Here is a 14,704-nt window from a genome sequence, read left to right on the forward strand (position 1 = left end):
CCCATGTATCAGTTTTCTCTCTCATGTGTCATTTTATCCGCACATTCCTCAGTTTCCCTCCCCTGTGTCCGTTTCTAGTCCCATGCGTCAGTTTCCTGTCTCAAGCGTCATTTTTCCTCTCTTATGCGTCAGTGTTTCCTTGTACCTTTTCCTCCTATGCATCAGTTTCCTGTTTCCTTTCACCATTTCCCTATCCTGTAGTAACACGTGGTTATGTCTTCAGCAGGTGACGGCAGCTCTCTCCTGGCGGTGGTGTTCCAGACGGGGTTGGTGTATCTCTTACGAACCCACGACGATCTCACCCCCATCGTCATCAGGACCGGCCTCAGGGGTGTACAGGTGAGTCAGTGGTGTATAGGTGAGTCAGTGGTGTACAGGTAAGTCAGTGGTGTACAGGTGAGTCAGTAGTGTCCAGGCGAGTGTGTACAGGTGAGTCAGTGGTGTACAGGTGAGTTAATGGTGTACAGGTGAGTCAGTAGTGTCCAGGTGAGTGTGTACAGCTGAGTCAGTGGTGTACAGGTGAGTTAATGGTGTACAGGTGAGTCAGTGACGTCCAGGTAAGCTAAACACACCCATCATAGAAGTCCAGGTGAATCACAGGTGAACGTTTAGGTGAATCCTGGACTTCGAGGTGAGTTTTGGACCACTACAGTATGTAGTGGGGGGGGGATGGACCACACACACACACACACACACACACACACACACACACATACTATCTTGCACTCTCCTTCGCTATCTGCCCAAACTTCTCCCTCACCACTCTCCCTCCCACACCTCACCCTCTCCCTCCCACACACACCTCACCCTCTCCCTCCCCACACCCTCACCCTCTCCTCCCACACACCCTCACCACTCCCTCCCCACACACCTCACCCTCTCCCTCCCCTCCCTCACCCTCTCCCTCCCACACACCCTCATCTCCCTCACCACTCCCTCCCACACACCCTCATCACTCCCTCCCCCTCTCCTCCTACTTCACCTGCCCTGACCTGATAAAGCAGCCAATGTTTACATAGCTTGTCCCCCTGAATGACGGTGTTGGTATCTCCTCTTTCGCATAACACCAGGTCATTACACTCTCTTTATGCTCACTGTATACTCACCATACACCTATAATAGTGACGCTGTATGTTTACCACACACCTACAGTACTCACTGTATACTCACCATACACCTATAATAGTGACACTGTATGTTTATCACACACCTACAATACTCACTGTATACTCACCATACACCTATAATAGTATATGTTTACTACAGTACTCATGTATACTCACCATACACCTATAATAGTGACACTGTATGTTTACCACACACCTACAGTACTCACTGTATACTCACCATACACCTATTATAGTGACACTGTATGTTTATCACACACTAACAATATTCACTGTATAAATAGTCATCATACGCCTACACTGCAGACCCGATATATTCTCTATATTCATTATACACACTCACCGTAAACCTGAAATAGTCTCATTGTAAACTTACTATTCTATCATACACTAAACGATTATCACGGATTTTACTACAATCCTCAAACACTTATTATACATGTGGAATATTCTCAATACGTTAATAGTACTCTTCTTATGCTCAGTTAATAATCTTACAGTACATTAACTTAACAATACAATAACTTATACACTTATATAATCAATTTACTATTATAGATGATGGACTCAGGACAAAGGCTAAGAGTCACCTAAATCAATGTTTAGCGTGACAAAGGGTAACAGTTCTCTTTATGATCATTTAAGGTTAAAACGCCTTTAAAAAATAACCCTGAACTATTCTGTGATGTTTGTTGAACGGTAATTGACGGCATTATAAGTTAAAGAAAAAGTTAACTCCTCATTTGAAGTACACACGGGTAGGTTAGGTTAAGGTTAGGTTAGGTTAAGGTTAGGTTTGGTTAAGGTTAAGTTAGGTTAAGGTTAGGTTAGGTTAAGGTTAGGTTAGGTTAGGTTAATGTTTGAGATATGGACAGTACTTTTACTTTGGTTAGGGAGATGGGATACTATATACAGCATCACTTTAATAACTCTCACAATTTATATAACTTTAGTGATATTTTTAATCCCATAAACACCCTCATTAACGTCTCCTGTACACTAATTAGGCTCAAGGAAATTATATAATGCAAACTTAGCCTTATAATGGTCTCCTAATGGTAATCCCAGCCCCAGGAGACTGTGGGTCGTTGTGAGGTATAATGACCCTTTTGTCGCCAACATCTGAGTCCACGCAGTTAGAAGATTAAGTCAGAATTCCTAATTTTAACTTATCTCTACTGAATGTTTTGAGGTCCCGTGAAGATACTACACTGGGTACATCCTATAGCTCTCTCTGTACAAACTTTTAACCAGATCTGATCGTCACTACTGATCTCGGATATGCGTCAGATCTTGGTGTATCAGATATATAAAAACACTATACTTCAGGTCGCCATATGCGTGTGTATCATTCATTGGTTCAGGTCCCCTACTAGTAGAAGTTATACTATCGAGTAAGAGTAGACAGAGTCCTTGAGTTGAATCTTCTATCCTCTTAAAAACATCATAAGCATCGTTTTTACTTTCTCTCTCTCAATATCTGACTCAACCGATTTTACCAAAGAGAAGACCCGAGTAAAATACAATGAAATATTTACTTTGTTTACTAATATGTTAGGTTTTTAAAGAGTGACTTCGTCCTTTGGTTCTTATAAAAAATAATATATATATATATATATAGTTTTGATTATTGATGATGATGTTCATGGAGTTTTAGATACACACACACACACACACACACACACACACACACACACACACACACACACACACACAGGTCATGGGTGACTACAATACCCTCTTGGTCACAGCTGGCTGAGGTCCTAGACTGGAGAAAGTAATCATATTAATAAAAAAAGTCTTCTCATTTAAAGCGGGAATCCTCCACACTGGATGGTCAGAACTAGTGATAATAATAATAACTCCAGAGAGAAACTAAGAGAGGAAGAATGACAATAGTACAGTAACGTCCGTTTCAGCTCAAAACTTCACATTCTGTAATTCCCTGAAAAGTGAACGACAATATCACCAAGTACAGTACGTTCATTAGCCGTCAACCCAACTACCCACATTAGCCAGTGTTCAAATGTTCAGCATCACTCTCTCAAGCTTCCTTCCGCCACCGGCTAAACTATACTAATGTTTGTTGCCATAAAATAAGAAGAGCGCCGCTACAGACACAAGTTTGTGTCTCTGGGGTGGAGGAGATACGCGGATGTTGTTGATTACTCTTATCAATGTTTCTCTGTGTTGAGGTGAGTAGAGGGTCAGAGAGTGTAGTAACTAGGGAGGGTATTGGCTGTATGTGACGGACAAGATTCTTTTGTTTTTCTGAGAAGGGAAAATTATGGTTTATATATTATGGTTTATATATTATAAAACAAAAGTAGGGGAGAGTCTTCGTGGACATTGTTTCAAGTCTCTGTGTTGACTGAAGGTGAATGTTGTCAGCTGTGTTTTGTATACATGTTGCTTGGGGAACACTTATGTACCCAGAGGTTCTTTTGGGATTTTATGCTAATGAGAACAATTTATGAATCTCACTTCAGTGTCTTCTCTTCCTCTATCTGTCATGCTCCTCTTGTCTCTACTCTCCTTAATTTTACTTCCTGTTCTCAGTTTAATAATAAGGTACTGTAAGCAGGACAGTAAGGATTTATCAAGTCTATTCTCCTGTAACAGTAAGTCACAAGTGATCTTATTTGCTAAGATATTTTTTCTATCGTATTTATTGAACACTGAGACCATAGTATGTAAACATTTATTGATAATGTATTTTCTTAGTTATCTATTCTCTAGGTGAGGGACGGGTACACTGGGTGGTTGAGACAGACAGTCGGTGTTTTAGATAACCTCTGCAGTGTTTGGTACAGGTGAAACGAGGAGCATATTCACGTCTAGAGTACAGGAGTATTTATGATTTCTTATTGCGTTTCTTTCTCGCACCTCTTACTGGCTCCAGTACTTGGCTTTGAGTCAAAATTATATACATCAATCAATCAATCTCGCCCCTCTACAGAACCGTAAGTCACTCCCACACCACAACTACACTACGTCTGTACCACAGTGGTTTCAGTGTCTGCTCTGTCCCACAGGTGGAGTGGACCAACTCGGGGGAAGTGTTGGCCGTGGCTGGACATTTGCCTGACGAAGGTTGCACTGTCGGTGCCGCCACAGCAAACCCCGTCAGGAACGTCGTCAAGTTCTACACGCGGAGTGGCACGTTACGGTACACCCACCACCTACCACTATGCCAGGTGAGCCCGCGTCTTGACAGGTGTAGATACAACTAACAATCCCTTTGCTTCCTCTCTCCGGTAAGTTATAGGAGTCAGTTTTTATAAACGTTACTTTTAGTATTTGTTCTATCGAGGACATCACAACAAGGAGCAGTTTGTAGCCTCAGTGTGCCTCTCTCATAGGAACATTTACAAGCGTCCCTGGGTGGCAGACTGGTGGCGTTAAGCGTCATACGTCACACAGGTTTATGTGTATTGGTATAATCCGAGGCACCCATTGTTTCCTCCTTTATAGGTGGAACTTTTTTTTTTCCTGTCTTTCAAGCTTTTTGTCGCTATAATGCAGGGTGGACGGAAACAAGAGCAAACATGGACTTTTTCCTTAGACATTCTCACTCAATCACACTTACTTCTGCAACAAATGTGTTCTGACATGATGTTCCTCTACCACAAGAACGTCAATTGTCTATTTGGTTTGTCCCTGTAGCGTGACACCACCTAGCAGCAGGACCTTCATCACATCCTCTCTCATCCACGAACACCGCTGCTTCCGGGATGTTCCTCCTTTTCACGTGTTGTATATATTTCATCTCATCCTTTCATCATCTTCTTGACCTTTCCTCCTCCTCCCTCACACTGACCGCTTCTGAATTATAACATTACTTTACCAATCTTTCACGAGCTCTTCGGTCAATAAGTCCACACCACCTGAGCAAACCTTAATCAGCTCTTTGTGCGACACTCCTTTCTCTTCCACATGTTCTGATGTCTGTAATAATATTTTTTACATCTATTTCACGCTATATATTGCTTTATTTTTCTCATATCTAATTTCATCCTCCTGCCTTCAGAGTCTAAAGTTCACACTCTTGTAATAATATTGCCTCGACATCTCTCCTGCACGTCCCCTTCTTTGCTTCCTGTGCCACAGTTTTCTCTCCATATTCTTCATTGTATGTGTTACTTTTTTCTTCCTGTATTCTTCGTTCCATCTGCTGGCCTATTCACTCCCCGGTATCTTAAACACCAAGCTTTCTCCCTTCCACCTCCCTTCTTACTGACATTAATTTCTCCCTGCCTCTCTCTTTTAACTTATATTCATCACTTTACTTCACTATAACATTCCCTACTACAATGTAAACTTTTCAAAACTCATTTGCTAACTTTCCTTCTCAACAGCCCACTAGAACAGCGTCATTTGCCACTACCAACTGACTCACCTTCCATTCCTTACACCTGTTTACTACACCTGTACCACTCTCCTTTACTCTAGTTACCACACCTCTGTTACTACCACATCCATGAAAATACTGATCATACTTGGTAAAATTGTACATCAATACTTTTACTCAGATCAATGTTCCTCTCGCCTTTACCACATATATTTTCAAGTTTTTCCACGGCACTTTTCACTTCGCCTATTCTTAAAGTTTTTCCACATTGTACCTAAGACATCCCCAGTCATCCAAGCTGTGATTTGGTTATCTATATTTACAGTTGAGTAAATGAAGGCTGTCGTGTGCAATGCCTGCCATACTGTCTCCCTCGATAAGAAAACAATACTCTACGGTGCGCTGTCGTGTTGTTAGGCATAAGGAAACTATTTTCATTCCTCACTCCTAATTACGATCCACTGAAATACTCTTCCCATCTCCTTAAATAACCACCGCCAGCCTCTCAACCCACCATTCTCTTTCCCTGGTTTCATTTATTGTATCTTCTACCCACGTACCTCTTAGACTGTAATCTTAAACTGCTTCCATTCCCATTTAACTCCTTCTCTCCCTTTCCTACCCCTCCCATCCTTACTCCTCCCTCCCCCCTCCTCCCCTCCCCCTCCCTCCCCACCCCTCCCCCTCCCTCCCTCCCCTCACCCCCCCACCTCCCCCCCTCCCACCCCTCCCTCCTCCCCCTCCCCTCCCTTACCCCTCCCCCCCCCCTCCCTCCCTCCCCCTCCCTCCCCTCCCCCTCCCCTCCCCTCCCCCTCCCCTCCCCCACCCCCCCTCCCTCCCCTCCTCCCTTACCCCTCCCTCCCTCCCTCCCCTCCTCCCTCCCCCTCCCCTCCCCTCCCCTCCCCCCTCCCACCCTCCCTCCCCCTCCCTCCCTCCCCTCCCCCCCCCCCTCCCCTCCCCCCCCTCCCTCCCTCCCCTCCCTCCCCTCCCACCCCTCCCCTCCCCTCTCCCTCCCACCCCTCCCCTCCACCCCTCCCTCCTCCCCTCCCCTCCCCTCACCCCCTCCCCTCCCTCCCCCTCCCTCCCTCTCCCTCCCCTCCCCCTCCCTCACCCTCCCTCCTCCTCTCCCTCCCCTCCCTCCCTCCCCTCCCTCCCTCACCCCTCCCCTCCCTCCCCCACCCCTCCCCTCCCCACCCCTCCCCTCCCTCCCTCCCTCCCTCCCTCCTCCCTCCCTCCTCCCCCCCTCCCCTCCCCTCACCCCTCCCTCCCTCACCCCTCCCTCCCTCCCTCCCTCTCCCTCCTCACCCCTCCCTCACCCCTCCTTAACCCCTCCCCCTCCCACCCCTCCCTCCCCTTACCCCTCCCTCCTTACCCCTCCTCCCTTACCCCTCCCCCTCCCCACTCCTCTTACCCCTCCCTCCCTTACCCTTCCCTCCCCTCATCCCTCCTCCCTCACCCCTCCCTCCCCTCACCCCCCCCCCCTCCCTCCTTACCCCTCCCTCCCTTTTACCTCCCTCCCTCCCTTACCCCTCCTTACCCCCTCCCTCCCCCCACACCCCACCTCCCCCATAAACTTGTGTCCTTCAGTTCGTCGACTTTTGTAGCATTCTTTTTTTTCTTGTTTAATTCTCTTTTGTTCTGAACCTTCTATTCATTAATTCTCTTTTGTTCTGAACCTTCTATTCATTATTACTCGGTCTCTCTGCAGTCCTGAATATCTATGTTTGCCTACAATCTCACCCAGTTCCCTATTAACAACTCTGACAATTAAATTCTCCATTACAATAATTATATATATCTGGCATCGGAGTTTTAAATATTTTTTTTTTATGGTGTTAAATGAACCTCTCTCATATCACTCTTCTCACTACCTGGTTCATATACTTACAATACATCATCTCTCATACCGTGTTTTTAGTCTGATCTACAGTTACCTGGGATTGATCATTTTATATTTTATCAAACAACCGTAAAGCCCCGCCACACCAGGTCGCTCTTATTCTCTCAGATATTCTTGGCTGCTCTCCCTCCACTTGTTCCCAGCTGATCTTTTTTGTGTACCTCAGTGAGTTTTATCTTCACAAGAACAAGTCGTCCAGTTTCCTTCCACTCACTGAGGTTTTTATTTTATGTTTTCTTGATTGAACGCTAAAGGGTATCAGCCTTATATCTCCCAGCCTGGTTACGTCACACCCCGGGCAGATGACCTGGTTGAATCATTTGTTTAAGTATTCAAGATGAGAGTTTATAAATGTTAATGGTGGTGAGGGGGGGGGGTGGTAAGGACGTGCATCAGCAATATAATGTTTGAACACGGTCTATCACAGGTAGCAGTGAGACGAGATGTGCAGCGTTTCACACCTGAGTGGAAATCAATCAATTTAAAGGTGTTCACATCTTGGGAATGGAATTTTCTTCCCAGAGGAGAGAGCGGGAGATGGATGACTGGAGGAGAAAGAGTGGCAGGAATTCGTTTAACTGGGGTCAGAAAATGGAGAATCTGTCGGCTAGGTCACACGAGGTTGAAGGTCAAAGTTCAAGCATTATGACCTCTGTAAATGTAATAGTTTCTGTCGGTATTGTAGCAAGTATTCACGATCATTGAATATAACTGATACACTGGTGCCTGTTTCACCCTTCACATCCTACTAAATAATTAAATTGTTTAGTCCTTCTACTTTATTTTGCCGTTCTACAAGCAACACCGTTTAAATGGAACTATAGGGAGTATAATAATTGACAAAAATACTTACATCTCTATATAGGATATGTTCGCTCTTATTTTCAATGTACTTTTATTACCATGTTGTTCATTGACGCTGAACTGTGTTTGAGGTACAGTCCCCTTCACTAGTGCGTTTACGGGAGCTCGTCATATAAGCATTCCACAAATCATTATGAGATATTTATTTTAAAATTGTTTTACTTTGATTTCATAGTAAGTTTCTATTGCGAGTTTCCTTCTGTCGAATTTAAACAAACACAACACTGCCACACTGCACAAAACCTGACGAGCCCCTGTAAACGCGCTAGTGAAGGGAACTGTACCTGATAATGTGAGAAATGCCTGACATTACAGTTAGTTCTACTTTGAACCGTACTCCTGCCGCCCCCACCCCGTCTACCATACTCCTGCCGCCCCCACCCTGTCTATACTCCTGCTGCCCCCACCGTCTCCTGCCCCACCCTGTTACCATACTCCTGCCGCCCCCACCCTGTCTACCATACTCCTGCCGCCCCCCACCCCGTGCCCCCACCCTGTCTGCCGCCCCACTGCCTACCATACTCCCGCTGCCCCCACCCCGTCTGCCGCCCCCACCCCGTCTACCATACTCCCGCCGCCCCCACCCCGTCTACCACACTCCTGCCGTCTATGTTGAAAACCCTCAAGACTGACCTTTTGCTCGTCGACCTAACGTAGCTGGTGTGGGTCTGTTGTAAATGTAGTTATAATTTAATCGATAAGAATCTTGTAGTAGCAGTAACCCTGACGACTCCTCCACACGCTTATTAACGGTTCATGTCATGTGTGTATTGGCTGTATCGCTCTGTACTTTTCTTTATTTTTGGATAAATTCATAAACAAATTTATTCGTTGAAGTTTTGAGGGAGAAGCCAGTGTAGGTGGGCCAGGTAAGACCTCCACCAATGTCCTGCACTTGATAGCTTTATAATTCACCTCATTCCTACCACCTCGCCATTTAATTTAAACCAGTTGTCCTTATAAACAAAAAATGAATATATTTCACACAGATTTCCTAAAGTTTCCAACAGACGGTAGTTAGTATGTTGATCTGACGAGGGAAGCTTTTTACCTCAGTGAGTGAGGAGGAACCAAGGCTCTACGAGGTGTTATTATTATTATTATTATTATTATTATTATTATTATTATTATTATTATTATTATTATTATTATTATTATTATCATTATTATTATTATTATTATTATTATTATTATTATTATTATTATTATTATTATTATTATTATTATTATTATTATTATTATTATTATTATTATTAACGAGAATATAAGTGAGGCCATCCCGGACACTAAACTAAAACACACAATACTTCCCCAAAACTTTCTACAAAAAATATATATTTCTGTAGGACGATGTAGGTAAGTGGGAGGGAAGGACCCGCGGGAGAGGGTGGGGAGGGGAAATACGTGGACGGCTCACTTCTCTCCCCTCCTTACCTCTACTCTTGTCTCCCCTCCTCACCTTTTCTCTTGTTGACAATAGAAGGAGAAAAAAAAAGGGGGGGGGGGGGTACTTATCCTACGTAACAAGAGAACTTACTAATGAGGACCAAGTTGCTTGTGTTTTAAGGACACTACAGTACCTCTTAGCACCTCCACTGACGCTGACCATATCCTAACCTGCCCCCCGTCACTCGTCCGGGTATTGACACAGCTCTTTAATAATGTGTTACCATCAGGCAATCTCCTCGGTGACATGACTTGTGTGAAAGTTAATGATATGAAAGAAGTGAACATTGAATAGGAAGTGATTAAAGTCACTGTAAATGATATGATCAGACCCTTAAGGTAAATAACAGGTAGACGTTAGAACAGTTAAAATATGTATTTATGACACGTATATGTATTAAGGAAAGTCATACAGAGAAACACTAAAACAAAGTATATACATTATTAGTGGACAAGGAGAAAGCAAATAGAAAGTCCCTGTGGCCTCGTATGGGTTAATTTACTAAAGGCTCTTAAGTGGTTTTACAATGGAATTATCGCGTGAGTAAGAAAAATAATTCAGGGATGTATGAAGGAGAGGTTAGGGGGGGGGGTCATGTATGTTATGTCACCTTGGTTATTGGGCGTCGTTCTAGATGAAACAACTTGAAAAATAACAATAGGTGAGTAGAAGTTGTGAGAGTTGTATACAGGTGATGCTGTACTGTGAGCTGACTGAGAGAGAGATGAGGAGAAGACTAATATAGTTTGCAGGACAGGGATTTGAAAGGCTACTTCAGAAGAGAACATTGTTATGGTACATTAGAGGGAAGAACAGTCTCTGTGTAATGTTATTAACGCATGGAGAAGAACTGAAGGTTATCAACCATTTATGATAATTGAAACAATGTCCAACAAACTGGTAAAGGGAGAAACAGAACTAATAACAGGATATTGCAAGGAAGAACAAATAGACGCTTGATGATATTAAAAGTGAAACAAGGAAGACTCTCGTACAAGGAAGACTCTCTTACAAGGAAGACTCTCTTACAAGGAAGACTCTCGTACAAGGAAGACTCTCGTACAAGGAAGACTCTCTTACAAGGAAGACTCTCGTACAAGGAAGACTCTCGTACAAGGAAGACTCTCTTACAAGGAAGACTCTCTTACAAGGAAGACTCTCGTACAAGGAAGACTCTCGTACAAGGAAGACTCTCGTACAAGGAAGACTCTCGTACAAGGAAGACTCTCGTACAAGGAAGACTCTCGTACAAGGAAGACTCTCGTACACAAACTCATTTTACCTGTGAGCCTTAGACACACACTGACGTCAGTACTAATATTTAAGATTATCTCTGACGTCATTACTTAGATTTAAAATCATCATGCTCTAACAAGTAGTTTCATAACTAGACATGTTTTTGTTTACCCTTAAGTATAATTCAATGCATCTTATATAATATTCTACAAATGTTAAAGTTGCCGTGATCATGGTGTAGCCGGGTACAGTACTTGTGTATCTTGATCAATATATATTTATTGCACTACGTCACACTGGGAAAAATCAATTACATTAAACATTGAAAATAAAAAGAACGACAGTGAGTTCATCTTTGGTGACGGGATCGACTCAACAAACAACCACTGTCTCCTGGCAACGATAAGGGATCTGCATGGAGGAGTGTTTGATCTAACTAACATAACTGGCAACGGTGGAGCTGGACAGTCTGTAAAATATTAAGAGAATTGGTAGATTTGACAATATTGTAAGAAATGAAAATATACGAAGAATATGTGAAGTGGAAAAGTCTCTTGAGAGTCAATTGTTATGAGAATGAGATGGTTGGAGGCGGGAAAAAGATGAGCTGGTTACGTAGGGGATTTAGTGACGTCAAGTGGCGCCACGTTAAATAAAGCCGGAGGAGATAATCGTGGATCGTATATAGCGAAGGATATTTCTTACATAACAATGGCGGCCTGTCAACTCTACCTGGTATGAACAGTGAACTGATATGAGGTTAAGGATAAATTCTTGTGTACAGTACGTAAAGGACAAAGGGGAAAATGTCACTCTCTCGTGTTTTAACCAAATATGAAGTATTTTCACACATACCCTTGGGTGTGGTGGTGTGTGTTGCTCGCCCTACCAGATACTTCCTTAGGCGAGTCATTTAGTGGCTTTCCTTGGACGTTTCGTTATTTTCTGCGTCTTTCTTCCATTTCGTTTGGATGATTGTTGGAGAATGAATTGACCACAACACTCATACACAACTTTAGTTTTGATTGCATAATAAAAAAAGTCGAACTCATACCGAACCTCAGGAACCGAGACCTGATCATTCATGCTCCAAAGTCCTATAACTAAAGGAGAATACACATAGATATCTGTAAGAAAAAATACTTGAATTAAATTAACAATCTTGAATTGTTTCTATCAGCTAAATTAAGGAATTGGCAACTGTTTTGTTCAGATCTCAAAACAATCCTCTTCTACTGTATGTCACAAATAACACCCTAATCATTCATCATTAAATTACTACAGATAACTTAACCATATATTTTAACACAAATATTAGCCTTAGTACTATTTCAGTCGTCTAATCACAGAACATTGCCCAATAAAGTATTTCAGACCTCTATAGTCAGAGGCACCAACCTGACACTTACCCCAGGGTCTGTATGTGCAGTATCGGACCTCAGGGTTACGATACTTTTTTTGATGGTTGACCACTTTTTTAATATATCTGTGAGGCTAAAGTGAATAATATAATGGTTATTATTATTGTTTTATTATTATCATTATTTATTATTATTATTATTATTATTATTATTATTATTATTATTATTATTATTATTATTATTATTATTATTATTATTATTATTATTATTATTATTATTATTATTGTTTTTGTTGTTGTTATTGTTGTTGTGTCCATATTGTCAGTGGGATAAGATTTCAATATTATGGACAAAAGGGGAAGCAGAGTCCTTAAGATGTAACGTCATTATGCACACGATATGCACCTGACAGTGCTGGTAATGACCCGTGGTTTGGCCATTCATCATGCTGAACTGGTGTTAGTTTCTCTCTCTCTCTCTCTCTCTCTCTCTCTTTCTCTCTCTCTCTCTCTCTTTTCTTCCTATCACGCCACCTTTCCTGTCTCGTTCATTCCCCAGTATTACCACCTCTTGACACACCCATGACACCCCCCAGCAATATTTCCTCTAAGCTGAGTGAAACTGCTCAAGTTGGTAACACTGTACTCTGGGGTTGCTGTGTTAATAGTTCTTGTGTTTGTGTTAACTTGTGTGGATAACTGTTTGTCTTCTGGGTATCTGACCTTTTGTTTATATCTGTCTGTCTGTCTGTCTGTATATATATAGTGTGTCTGTGGTTCATGTTTGTGGATGTTGTCGACGTACATGGAGCCTTGAAGACACCTCTCAAGTGTGTCATGAGTTAGAGTGAGAAGAGGGAGGGAGGGAGGAGAGACGGTGTTAGACCACAAGTGTGACATAAATGTAACAGAGTGACGAGAGACTATGAGAGAGGTGTGGGGGTTTAGCGTCGTCAAACGGCTGCTGTGTATAAACAACATTAAGCCCATTGGTCCTTACATGATAGTGTGCGGTAACACCAGATTGTTCATTAAAAACAGTTTATTGATATCCAACTTTAGATATCTAGGAATAATTTCTTAAAGTAACACATTGATTATTGTGTTATAAAAGATAATTATTTGCCTACTTAAGGGAATATACTCACTTCTGTTCTTCAGTAAGAGTGATGGTGGTATCTACAGCTTTACACCATATGAACAAAACTAACGTAGACAGATAACCAATGCACTTTACTGTATTTCTTTTAACAGACCGCCATTTTAGACGTGATATAAAGAACATCTCGGTATTTAGTAACAAGTTGATAACAATTAGCAGTGACACCACTTTTTCACATCTTCTATTGTGCTCGCTAGTTTATTGATGACCAACGTATCTATCTAAAGTACAATACAGCTTCATAACTACACAACTACCAATGTACTGCCATCCTCCTACACTTACCACGCACCACACGTAACTAACTACACCATGTCAGGCGGTAAGTGAAGGTCAGCTCCCAAACAACAAGAGACCGCCACCAGTTATAGATTGTTTATGACGTTTTATTATGATTAATTAGTGATCTTTCTGTTGATGCTTCTTGTTTGTCTACAGAACCCGGTGACGGCACTAACGTGGGGCCACAACGACAAGAGGGTGTTCGTGGCGACGGGTGCTCAGCTGCACATTGGTCGTGTGTCGCGTCGTGTCGCGTCGCTGCAGCTGCTATGTCGTCTGGCTATCAAGAGCAGAGTCAAGGATGAGGAAAAGGTGGCTAAACTTCCCCTCCCTAAGAGACTGAAGGCCCTCGTCACCTCCCTCTACACCCAAACCATCCGAGTGAGTCACTAGTCATTAGTCGCTCCTGAGTCGTAGATGCATTTTGAAGGACTCTTAGTTGTCCCTGATAACCTGAATCCTTTTAGTCGATTAACTTTCTTGTAGGACAAAAGTCTTCACACGCAGGAAAAATAACTCAACTACTTGTCACAGTCGCCAGTACAAGAGTTTCTTATAGTTCGATATTTTGCTCCGACAGTTAGACTCTTCCGGATTGTTAAAGAAACACTTATGAATCTTAGCCAATGAGTGCCAAGGAGGGATGCCACTTACGAGCCCAGAACACCGGCTGTAAGATGATTATGGTAGGAGTCACTTAATTACTAATATAGTTAATGAAACGTCTCTCAGTATTGGTTTGCTTTTACTTCGTTTAAAAATATCAACAAAGATATTAGCATACCGTGTGTTGTGACTGGAGAAGCCATCAGCTGGTGGGTAAGGAACCATATTAGCTAGGACTTGTTTGTATTCACCGGGGTAACTGAAGTCAGGTGGAAAATTAAAGGTTAATGGCCAGCAACACACCCATCAGGTCAAAGTCAAATGGGGAAAAACAAGGTGAATATTTCGGTCACAACCCATCCATATTGA

General features: G+C 42.7%; 1 protein-coding gene across 10 annotated transcripts in view; it reads left to right on the top strand.

Annotated features, from left to right (window-relative positions):
- The window catches only part of LOC121877720 (tubby-related protein 4-like), a 51,676-nt gene that overhangs the window by 12,304 nt on the left and 24,668 nt on the right, over positions 1 to 14,704 (top strand). For 9 of the 10 annotated variants that reach the window (XM_042383568.1, XM_042383570.1, XM_042383567.1 and 6 more), the window contains exons 3-5: positions 224 to 339; positions 4,163 to 4,324; positions 13,886 to 14,110. In XM_042383568.1, coding sequence (XP_042239502.1) covers positions 224 to 339; positions 4,163 to 4,324; positions 13,886 to 14,110 — 503 coding nt within the window. The remainder of the gene's footprint in view (positions 1 to 223; positions 340 to 4,162; positions 4,325 to 13,885; positions 14,111 to 14,704) is intronic. The other variant, XM_042383573.1, reaches the window with a different exon arrangement.

Source organism: Homarus americanus, unplaced genomic scaffold (assembly GCF_018991925.1).
Source record: "Homarus americanus isolate GMGI-L3 unplaced genomic scaffold, GMGI_Hamer_2.0 scaffold24523, whole genome shotgun sequence".
Taxonomy (NCBI): Eukaryota; Metazoa; Arthropoda; class Malacostraca; order Decapoda; family Nephropidae; genus Homarus; species Homarus americanus.